At 43.2% G+C, this 12,285-nt stretch overlaps 1 protein-coding gene across 1 annotated transcript in view; it reads left to right on the top strand.

Annotated features, from left to right (window-relative positions):
* LOC111954350 (discoidin, CUB and LCCL domain-containing protein 1-like) overlaps positions 1-12,285 on the top strand; it is a 38,478-nt gene that overhangs the window by 5,758 nt on the left and 20,435 nt on the right. Inside the window, exons 3-7 of the mRNA XM_023974016.3 lie at positions 2,902-3,045; positions 3,723-3,774; positions 5,553-5,625; positions 9,154-9,287; positions 11,415-11,455. Of these exons, the coding sequence (XP_023829784.1) occupies positions 2,902-3,045; positions 3,723-3,774; positions 5,553-5,625; positions 9,154-9,287; positions 11,415-11,455 (444 nt within the window). The remainder of the gene's footprint in view (positions 1-2,901; positions 3,046-3,722; positions 3,775-5,552; positions 5,626-9,153; positions 9,288-11,414; positions 11,456-12,285) is intronic.

Below are 12,285 nucleotides of genomic sequence, written 5' to 3'. Positions count from 1 at the left end.
ACATGGTTGATGATATTACTAGTTTATCTAGCTTGTCCTGCATTGCATATAATCAATGCGGTGCCTCTTAATTTATCATTGAATCACAGCCTACTTCGCCAAACGGGTGATTTAACAAGCGCATCCGCAAAAAACCATAAACCATAAACATCAACACCTTTCTTAAAATCAATACACAAGTATATATTTTTAAACCTGCATATTTAGTTAATATTGCCTGCTAACATGAATTTCTTTTAACTAGGGAAATTGTGTCACTTTTCTTGCGTTCTGTGCAACAGAGTCAGGGTATATGCAGCAGTTTGGGTCGCCTGGTTCGTTGCGAACTGTGAAGACTATTTCTTCCTAACAAAGACAGCCAACTTCGCCAAACGGGGGATGATTTAACAAAAGCGCATTTGCGAAAAAGCATAACCGTTGCACGAATGTACCTAACCATAAACATCAATGCCTTTCTTAAAATCAATATATAGAAGTATATATTTTTAATCCTGCATATTTAGTTAAAAGAAATTCCTGTTAGCAGGCAATATTAAACAAGGGAAATTGTGTCACTTCTCTTGCGTTCATTGCACGCAGAGTCAGGGTATACGCAACAGTTTGGGCCACCTGGCTCGTTGCAAACTAATTTTCCAGAATTTTACGTAATTATGACATAACATTGAAGGTTGTGCAATGTAGCAGGAATATTTAGACTTATGGATGCCACCCGTTAGATAAAATATGGAACGGTTCCGTATTTCACTGAAAGAATGAACGTTTTATTTTCAAAATGATAGTTTCTGGATTTGACCATATTAATGACCTAAGGCTCGTTTTTCTGTGAGTTATTATGTTATAATTAAGTCTATGATTTGATATTTGATAGAGCAGTCTGACTGAGCTGTGGTAGGCAGCAGCAGGCTCGTAAGCATTCATTCAAACAGCACTTTCGGGCATTTGCCAGCAGCTCTTCGCTGTGCTTTAAGCATTGCACTGTTTATGACTTCAAGCCTATCAACTCCCGAGATTAGGCTGGTGTAACCGATGTGAAATGGCTAGCTAGTTAGCGGGGTGCGTGCTAATAGCGTTTCAAACGTCACTCGCTCTGAGACTTGGAGTAGTTGTTCCCCCGCTGCTTTTGTGGAGCGATGGGTAACGATGCCTTGAGGGTGGCTGTTGTCGATGTGTTCCTGGTTCGAGCCCAGGTAGGGGTGAGGAGAGGGACGGAAGCTATACTGTTACACTGGCAATACTAAAGTGCCTATAAGAACATCCAATAGTCAAAGGTATATGAAATACAAATGGTATAGAGAGTAATAGTCCTATAATAACTACAACCTAAAACTTTTTACCTGGGAATATTGAAGACTCATGTTAAAAGGAACCACCAGCTTTCATATGTTCTCATGTTCTGGGCAAGGAACTTAAACGTTAGCTTTTTTACATGGCACATATTGCACTTTTACTTTCTTCTCCAACACTTTGTTTTTGCATTATTTAAACCAAATTGAACATGTTTCATTATTTATTTAAGGCTAAATTGATTTGATTGATGTATTATATTAAGTTAAAATAAAAGTGTTCATTCAGTATTGTTGTATTTGTCATTATTACAAATAAATAAATAAATAMATTTTAAAAATCGGCCGATTTAATCGGCATCAGCTTTTTTTGGTTTCCAATAATCGGTATCGGTATCGGCGTTGGAAAAATCATAATCGGACGACCTCTAGTTCTGACCCCCTTTAGTCATAGTATTTCTGACAAGTAATGAGACGTCTTGGGTTTTCTCCATGTTAGCAGCGCGTAGGACCACACAGAAAGCATTTGTCATGCAGCACTATAGCAGGATGTCTCTCCTCCAGCCTGCCACTGCTACTCTGAGTAAGAATTACTAGGCTGGAGGGAGGCTGGTGTGAAGAGCAGGATATGGGCTGAGGGTAGTGTTGAGCTGCTATATCCATCATGCTGTAGTGAATGATCATCATGCCCACTTTGCAACCCACCCACAGCTGAGGTTACCAGTACAGAGGCCAGGGTGTCAGAGGCCCTTTGAAACCTCAGTGGTGAAACACCTTGGCTTCTCTCCTCAACAGATTCCTGGTGAAAGTATTCCATCATTGACCAGGTTTCACATGTTTTGCTCATAAATATCCATAGGAATTAGTGATATTTACAGTATCCCATTCCCGGTCATACCTTGAAAGTTGTATTTTCACACTTCTTTGAAACTCCTTATATGACCCTTCAAATGTTCCGTAGGGCAATAGGGCTGGGGAATGTAATTATTTGTTCATCATGAAATCCCTCAGTGTTGTTGACGTGTAGTTCAGTGATGGAGTGGATATAGTGATTTCCACCCAGAGGATGTGGTTGCCATGGAGCTGACTGGTGGAGGCCTCATGATTCATCATGGTCGTCAGGTGAAGCAAAGCCACACAGGCCATTGAGACCAAACATAACCAGCACGGGCTGCCTGGCTGAGACCCGGTCTTTGGAAAGGGCCCTGGGCACTGTGCTGGGTTTGGGTGTCTCTCTCTCTCTCCCCCTCCCTTTGTCTGCCCTGCAAATTATTTACAGTGAGATTCCTGTCGCTGACAAAAGGGAAGCATTTTTTCCTCMTGTGTGTGATAGAGAGGAAGAGCAGTTCAGATGACATGTGGTTTGGGTTGTTGGGGCTGAAAATAGAGAGCCTTGTCAGGGAGACCTGGAGGGACAAACAGCCCCTGTGGGGTGGTGGGTAGGGGGGACCGTGTAGATGGCAGGTCAGAACCTGTCTGCCTCTCCCACCTCTCTGACCTCAGATATGGTCGCACCATCTTGTGTTGGTCATTTGGAATATGAAATGAGTTCATATTGCTGTCAAAATGCAGATGAATGGTGGTTATGATAAACCTATGTCCATCTCTCCTGTTGCAGTGTATGGGACCTTCTGTGGCAGCCTGAAGTCCTACCCCAGAGAGGTACACACGGACTCCAATGAGGTCATCGTCCAGTTCCGCAGCGGGCGCCACATCTCGGGCCGAGGGTTCCTGTTCTCCTACTCCTCAGGGGACCACAGAGGTTTGAGCCTCTCTCTCTCTAGATCTACACCTAAACTAATGATTCAAAGCTGTTTCATGCCAAAACAATGATCTTGATAAGAATACACCGTTGTCTGAATTCTACATGTGTGTTTTTCTGTGCGGTCCTTTGGTTGACCTTCTCTTTCCACTGAGGACAGTCAGTGCTACTGGTTAATCAATCAGCTGTGCCACGTGCCACCACTTGCCTGTCCTGTCCTGTCCTCTCCTTAGGGTAAACCCAGAAGGGTTGGGGCTGTTTCTACATGCAGCATTATCAAACACAGCATTGACTGCTGTAAGTCAGACCATATTGAATGACACACAGTCACGCTGTGTATGTGATGATCCAGGATATTCCAGGAGTTTACAAACTGGTTTTGGTGGTTATGCCTGTTTGCACCATTAAGATGTTGTTGACCAAAACATCATGTAGTTGATCACTAAGAGCAATGACTGTGTGCGGTGCGTGTGTGTGTCTGTGCGTGTGTGTGTGTGTCTGTGCGAGTGTGACATTAATGTTCATCCCAGAGGGAGTGAAGGAAGCAGGGTCTACATCCTGTTGTTGTGGTCCTTTCTGCTCCACAGGGCTGGTTTCCTCTGTCTGCTCTACTACTGGTCACATGGTATTTTCTCCCCTCATTGTCTCTCGGCTCCTCCCCTGTTTTCTCCCCTCAGATTTGCTCACATGTTTGGATAAAGGCAGCCATTTCTCAGACTTAAAATACAGGTAAGGTTGTTTCGTATGTGGCTGTGTGTCTGAGACAAGTCAAATGTCTTGCTTTGAGTCCTTGATTAACTGTAATGGCAATAGATTCCTAGATTGATTATGGGCCTTAATGAAAAATATTACCCCTTGTTATCCCTCAGCTAGTCAATTATCGCATTTCCTCAATATTCTGATATATACAGTTGAAGTCGGAAGTTTACATACACTTAGGTTGGAGTTATTAAAACTTGTTTTTCAACCACTTCACACATTTCTTGTTAACAAACTACAGTTTTGGCAAGTCCTATATCGACATATTCTGAAAGGCCGCTCAGCAAGGAAGAAGCCACTGCTCCAAAACCGCCATTAAAAAGACAGATTATGGTTTGCAACTGCACATGTGGACAAAGATCGTACCTTTTGGAGAAATGTCCTCTGGTCTGATGAAACATAAAAATAACTGTTTGACCATAATGACCATCATTATGTTTGGAGGAAAAAGGGGGATGCTTGCAAGCCGAAGAACACCATCCCAACCGTGAAGCACGGGGGTGGCAGCATCAGGTTGTGGGGTTGCTTTGCTGCAGGAGGGACTGGGTGGACTTCACAAAATAGATGGCATCATGTGAAGGAAAATGATGTGGATATATTGAAGTAACATCTCAAGACATCCGTCATGAAGTTAAAACTTGGTCGCAAATGGGTCTTCCAAATGGACAAAGACCCCAAGCTGTCACAACTTCTGCCGAAGTCGTTGCCTCTCCTTGTTCGGGCGGTGTTCGGCGATCGACGTCACCGGTCTTCTAGCCATCATCGATCCATTTTTCATTTTCCATTGGTTTTGTCTTGTCTTCCCACACACCTGTTTTCAATCCCATCCATTACCTCTTGTGTATTTAACCCTCTGTTTCCCCTCATGTCTTTGTCAGAGATTGTYTTATGTCAAGTGTTGTTTCTTGTGTATAGGTGCGCGACGGGTCCTCGTACCCATGTTTATTTTATGTATGTACATTTTCGTGTTTGGAGCATGTTAAGTGGATATTTATTAAAAGTCTCCATTTACACTCCGTTTAACTCTCCTGCGCCTGACTTCCCTGCCACCTATACACACGACTCTGACACAAGCATACTTCCAAAGCTGGTATTGGAGTGGTCATCACAAAGCCCTGACCCCAATCCTATAGAAAATTTGTGGACAGAACTGAAAAAGCGTGTGCGAGCGAGGAGGCCTACACACCTGACTCAGTTACACCAGCTCTGTCAGGAGGAATGGGACAAAATTTACCCAACTTATTGTGGGAAGCTTGTGGAAGGCTACCCGAAACGTTTGACCAAAGTTAAACAGTTTAAAGGCAATGCTACCAAATACTAATTGAGTGTATGTGAACTTCTGACCCACTGGGAATGTGATGAAAGAAATAAAAGCTGAAATAAATCATTCTCTCTACTATTATTCTGACATTTCACATTCTTAAATAAAGTGGTGATCCTAACTCACCTAAGACGGGGCATTTTTACTTGGATTAAATGTCAGGAATTGTTAAAACTGAGTTTAAATGTAATTGGCTAAGGTGTATGTAAACTGTATATATACAATTTAGATTCAAGTGTCTTATACTTCTCCATTAAGTCCATTTTGTCCCATTAGAGTGTAGTAATGTTGATGGTGTAAGCAGAGACCGTCTCTGGTGTGAAGAGATTACTTACCACTCCACTGAACCGTGTCCATCTGGTGAAATTGACAGGATGGGGCCAATGTGTTGTCAACAAGTGTGTTTTATTGTTGTCTACCCCCACAGGAAGTACTGTCCGGCAGGATGCAAAGCAGTGGCAGGCGACATATCCGGGGACATTTCCCAGGGTTACAGGCATGTAAGTAAAAGTCTAGTCCTTCTCAAAGGTAGCCTATTCTCTGGCTTTTTTCCAGGTTTATAAAGAGGACAGAAATGCTGTTTGATCACTGCCTCCCCCCTGGGGAAAGTTTTTAACCACAGATGTTGGTTTGCAGAGTAGGTATTTACGAGGCATCGTTGTGTTGTTGGAAGCCTTGGCAGCAGTTCTGTCCTAACAGGTTCTAGTCCCCTGAAGCAGCCAGCCAAGCACTTGTTTGTTTACCCTTGATTACATTGTCCTGTCTTCTGTCAGAGGAACACGACTGTTCTGAGGCACCACTTGGAGCACCTCAGCCCAAAGGTGCTTCGAGTTGTAGTAGGTCTGAATGGGCCCTTGTTAGGCGCAGAAACAGACACACCAGAAGCTGGACAGGAGAAGTTGTCCCCAGGCTAACCAGTCGTTGCTGGTGCTTTTGTCTGGCTGCTGCTGTGGAACACACATAAAGTGGTTGTGGAGGTATATTGGATGGGTCATCTGTTTATGTAACTGTGGTGCATTTTTACTCAGCAGCAGAGCTGGACTTTGCTGTTAGGTTGCATCACAGGGCAGCCAAACCACAGGGGCAAGGCAACTGTAAAACCTGGTGTTTGTGTGTAACTCGATCTGCTTTGTCTTAGGGCTTGTGTACTGTAGAATGCTTTGGGCTCATTACACATAGTTAGAGCTAGAGATGTCTACCTCTCTTTGTAAGGCTGTTTCATTGTAATACCTGGAAATAGTAGCTAACGTGTAATACCATAAGATGTCTAACACTCTGAGGTGAACAGCCAAACACACATATAGACTAAGCTCTGTGAGAAGATTCTGGTCACTGTATTCACCAAAATACTCCAGAACTGTAGTTATACTAGTCCTCCTCTCTATGGGGCTCAGGATGCATTTCATGTGGGTCACCTGGATGGGTCGATCCCATTGGTCCTCTGGCTCTGCTACCCTGGCCAGCCCTGCATGGGTTTCAGTATCTAAAAAGAGAGGGGCTTTCCAGACCAGGGACTTTCCAAGCCTCCTGAGGTTTTGCTCTCTCTGGGGTTTGATTGGGGCTATTGAGCGGCCGCCCACCGTCCAGGCGGTCAGTGTGACAGACAGCTCCAGGCTTAGGAAGCCAAGCAGGGAGCCCCAGCCCCACAACAATAGGCCTGGAGGAGCACAACAACAGAGAACTTCCCAACCGTCTGCTGGGAAGAAGGATGAGCGTCGAGGGCTTGGCGTGCGTCGAGGGCTTGGTGTGCATCCCAAATGGCACCCTATTCCCTTTATAATGCACTACTTTTGAACAGGGCCCATAGGGATCTGGTTAAAAGTAGTGCACTATATAGGGAATAGGGTGCCATTTGGGAGAGACTGGGCCAGAGCGATTGATTAGTCCGCGTAGGCTATTGTATAGGGAGGGTTTGGTGGAGGGCCTAGATTATGAGGAGATGATGCCTGTGGAACAGAAGGTGTTTATCTGTCCACTGCACCCATTCAATAGACACACTCATTAGCATTTAGACCAACACGTATGGCATTAATGGTTCCTCAGAGTGTATTTATTATAACCATACAAGACCTCTACACATTGTGGCTATGTATTTTATACACTGTTTATCTGTAATTAATGTGGTTATCATACCATATGTCATAATTCAGTGTTAATAAGCACTAAGTGAATTAATAATTTAGCAACATATTTTGTTGGTTGAAAGGTCTACTTAGTTAGTGCTTATGACCCTTGGGAAATAACAGCAGGGAAGTAAGTGACAGCAGGGAAGTAAGTGACAGCAGGGAAGTAAGTGACATTTTGATAGTTCCTCTCCTACTCTGTAGTATTCCACACCCCTAAAATTAAATAGTCCGCAGAGGTTTAAACAAGGAGGTTAACAGAGGCAGGATACATGGACAATCTCAGTTAGAACCAGACGGTCTTTGGCTGATGTAGTCAAGCCATTATCTAGTCTAATACGCTCCTACTAGTAGCAGTAGCACCAGCCTTGAACCCAGCCCTGCTCCAGCAACAGTCCATGATTAGTCTCTAGCCATAACTCTGACTGGGGCCATGATATCATATACAAACTACCAGAGCCTATCCATCTGCTCCACCGGCTGACAGACAGGCAGGGCAGAGTTCAATGTGTTTACGGTGTGGTAGTCGGCCAACCCGGCAGTGTATAAATGATCAGAGTAATAATAATGAGACAGTTAAATCTGACCCAAGAGCAGCTGTTAGTCCAGATAAGCGACAGCCAGGCCTCTGTAAAGCAGCTCCTCAGGGCCCCAGCCACTGGCCCCCGATCTGTACCATGGCGCTGTCGAGGCAGCATCTCCCCCTCCTCCCCGCCCCCCCCCCCCACTCAGAGGAGAATAGTGCTCACCTATAACACCTAGTCACCAGACCAGCCAGGCTTTTTACAGGGACAGGGAGGAAATAGCTGCAGGCTGAAATGAGCCGTAACTGATTTTAACACTGAGCTTTCACCTTGTCTCCATGTTGAAGTTAGATTATATATTTATATTTCTTTCTGTCTTTTTTATCATGTTTGAACAACAATACGTTTTCAGAAATACATTTTTCACCTATATTAGTGTTTGAGTGCTTGTTTCAATAGATCCTTGATGGACTTTATGGAAAATTTTATCGGCAGAGCTACGGTTCATTTTTACAGCACTCCAGTGATTGCCATGTTAATTGTAAGGCATTTCACGTTGTCTTGTGGAGGAAATGCCTGTTATCCATCAAAGAGCTCCTTTTAACCTGTCCCAGCCCTTCATTTCAGCAGCAGGGTGGGGCGATCTCTGAGAGGTAGGCATCTAGCTATTCCAAAGGTACTGAATGTTAAGTGACAAAGTACTGCTTTCCTAAGTAACGCACCACAGAGAAGTATGTTTGACATTCCTGCTACAGCTGCAATTACTGTAAATATCGACCCTGAATGCAATCACAATGTGCATTTTTTTCCCACGTGTAAATTAAGTGTGATGTGATTGAGAATGCATGGGGCTTATATTAGATTAGCGTCTACTGTGGCTCCATGTCACGAGATTGCCTTTTTAATTTGGGATGAGATGCCTGCGCTCCCACTGCTGACACAGATGAATGACGGGGAGCTGCATTGCTCTCCTATGTGCCACGTTGAAGGGAACCTCAGACATGAGAGGAATGGTGCACTGATGGAAGCAGTAGTCCAAGCTCATTCACTTTTGTTGAAAGTCCAAGTTTTATGTATGTATTTCATGGCCCACACTCTCTTGATGAAATGTTTTTTTTAATGTCTGAGTGGTAGCACCACACACAGTTTGGCTAGCTCAGACTTCCATTACAAGAGTGTCTGGAGTTTTACACTTCTCCCACCTTCTYTGTGTTTAGCCCTGGTTGTTATCTGAGCTGTGTCTGTCTGTGTTATAGCATATCTGTCTCTTGTTTCAGACCTCTATGATGTGTTTGTCTGTCTCTATATCACACCTGTGGTCTCTGTGGTTTCAGACCTCAGTTCTGTATGTGTAATATATTATATCTCTCTGTTGTTTCAGACGTCTGTGCTGTGTAAGGCTGCCGTCCATGCAGGGGTTATCCTGGATGAGTTAGGAGGCTGGGTATCCGTGGAGACCCACAAAGGCCTGAGTCACTACCACGCCACCAGAGCCAATGGGATCCAATCCAAAGAGTGAGTACTGGGGAATTACAGGCCATGGTTCAGAGGATGGGCAGTACAACAGCAGTAGACTTGAATGTTAGGCCTCACATGTTGCCCTTCACAGCACTATAGGTTTCTGTAAGCAGAGGTACCAATTGGTGTCCACAAACATTAGCCACTGGTTTAGGATTTATTTTTTTAACAGTCTGATGGAAGTTGTTGATAATAACTCTCCTAAGAGGAGCATAAACCTGCATGATGGGACAACTCTTATGTTTTGTGTCATCTCTGCTTCGAGTCTTAAATAAATGTCTGCTGCCCCAGACCTTGGCCAGGTTTACCTAGGTAGAAACCGGATTAATCAGGCAGGGCTAGCGGGCTAGCATTCCTGCACTGTTTCAATGATAGATTAGTCGGCTTCTCACAAATGTCAGAGACAGTCAGTCTTGCCTATGCCTATGGCATTCATAGAGATTTATGATGGAGTTCTGAGGTGGGGGAAGAGAGAATAATAGTGTCCATCAGTCATAATTGACTAAAGCGTGTAGTCGTATAGTCAGCTTTTATACATGTAACACAGTGACGCATCACTAATATTATGACAGCAGAGTGAAGGCAAAGGGGCTTGAAATAATTTGATTTGATTCTTAAAGAAATGGCCATCACTCAAGCTGTCCTTAATGTTCAGTGGGGGAGGAGGATTTTGTCATTTGAAGTAATGCATGCAAACCTAACGTGATAAGTCGTTCATATCAAATAGGCTTCAGAGCCCCTAAGCCTAGCTATGTGAATGCATTGGTGCAGTGATGGCAAATCAAATTGTGACATTTTGAAATGTATAGGTTCGGTTTTCACATATTACCCTGTATTGATTTGCCCTCTACACATATTGAGCACTCCGCATCAATCAATCACTTTCTAAATGTGTAAATGTGAACCCTTATTATTGTAGCAAATAAATCTTAATTGTAGCAGCACATAAACATTTTGTCCTACTGAACCTGTGTATTAACATATTGTACACTGACATTTTCTTTATAGCCATGTAACAACATTGTATGAGCTTTGCAAACATATTCTATACAAAGGAAACATGCATGGGGTCACATTTTCTTCATGGCATTCACTGGCTGAACTGCTGCTGAATTTAATATGTTCAGTGTTGTTCTCTGGCTCCTGATAGAACTTTCTCTTGAAAGTCTAATTCTCCAAATACTTGGCCTTTGCTGAAGGGGATGAATACTTGGGTTGTGTTAGAACATGAAGTTAACTAACACTCCAACAGTATGTATAAAATGCAGCAAGGATTGGATTCTGTTAAGCCGTTGTGATAATACATGTTTGATTTAACTTGACTTCCTAATTGGATTCTGCTGGATTAAGACATGAACAATATTTACTCTGACAAGACCCATGCCCATACTTTTCTCTCAATCAACCACAGCACCATGCTTCCCACTCCCAGGATGGCTGACCGTGATGATCTAACAGTCTCTGTCCAATTTGGAAGAAAGGATCAATATCTGTTTTGATAATGACTCTGTTATTGGAAACGGATCAGCTCAAACCAAGATGGATGCCTGTTTTTATTCATGTTGTAGCAGGAACCGTTTCTTTTTGACTGTTAGATAATAGATCATTTTGACACTCCCAGGTGCAGGTGAAAGTCAGTACCCACGTTAAAGTGTTTGATATTTTGTACTTTGACACACACCTCTTATCGTCCATAAATATAACCACCACGTCTGCTTTTCTGAACTGTTCAAAGAAAAAAAAAATCTGATCCAGGAAGCTGGTGAAAATGATAGTGATGAGTGATGGTGGAGAAATATAAAATTCTCCCAACTAGCCCCCTGTAATTAACACCAATCCTGGTGTCTTAATGTGTTCAGGTTTATACCCCAGCTATAGAGCGCTAGGAGAGAAGAGACTACACAGGGAAGAGCAGGGGAAACAAAGCACAGGGTTCTCGGTGAAGGCTGATTTGGGAAGAGAAATGGAGGGGGGGACAATCTGGTGATGCTTCTTTGTGGCCACAATGGGTGTTCCTCCACAATGGCAGGCTCTCCACAATGGCATGCCCTCAATCTATCACTGTAATTGTAATCGTTGAAGCTAACGGCCCGCCATTGATGGATATTATTTTTCTTCTTCCAGCGGCTCTTTGTCCGAAGCTCTCTTCACGTTCCTCATTAATGGTAACATTTGTTTTGTTCTCTTTCTCTACTGATTTTATGCTCTTAAATTGTTGTTTCTTAAACTACAGTTTCTTAGGCCATTGTTTTTATCACATAATAAAATGTGCTGCATTTTCACCAGGAAGGAATGTATCAAAGCCTACCACTTACTAAATTAAACATTTTATGCCAGCATTTCTGATGACTTACTGATAGTTGTTGAAAAAGGAAGTAATTCACAGTCAAACGGGGTAAAAGATCTGGTTTGGAAAATGAAAGCTGGTCTAGTCACACCTTATCTTGGTGTGAAGCGTGGGAACCCTGTATCTCTTGTCTGTGTGATATTTTCATACAGCTGTTTGCAGTCTGGCACAGTTTCRTCCAGTCAGTCGGCTATAACTGTGGAGGTTCTGGCTATCTATATCACAGGCAGGCAGGCCTGGGAAAGCTCACAAATCAACTGTTGGTGTCACAGTACAGATGTGTTCAGACACTTGACGGTACAACAGCTGTGTCAGAAAACAGACTGCACATATTAGGCTTATTTACTCTCAGTTACTCTGGACAACAATACACATTTTCAAAGAAGTTGTGATGTAAAATGTGTCTCGTTCCCAATTTACAGTTGTCATGTTTCTTGTAGACACTCTCACATAGGCCTTATGTGGTAAATTGTTTTGCTCAAAAGGACTGCTCTTTCTAAAAGATCAATAATTGCACAAAGGGATCTTTGCTCTCCGATCAACTCAGACAGCATCAATGCTCAAATGACAAATTGACAAATGATGCCATGACATGTCTGACATATATGTTCCCTAGTCTGGACTCTTCATGACCTCATCAACACTGTC

The sequence above is a fragment of the Salvelinus sp. IW2-2015 genome, linkage group LG28, assembly GCF_002910315.2.
Source record: "Salvelinus sp. IW2-2015 linkage group LG28, ASM291031v2, whole genome shotgun sequence".
NCBI lineage: Eukaryota > Metazoa > Chordata > Actinopteri > Salmoniformes > Salmonidae > Salvelinus > Salvelinus sp. IW2-2015.
The sequence above is the reverse complement of the archived record's forward strand: the minus strand, read 5'-3'. Positions and strand labels throughout refer to the sequence as shown.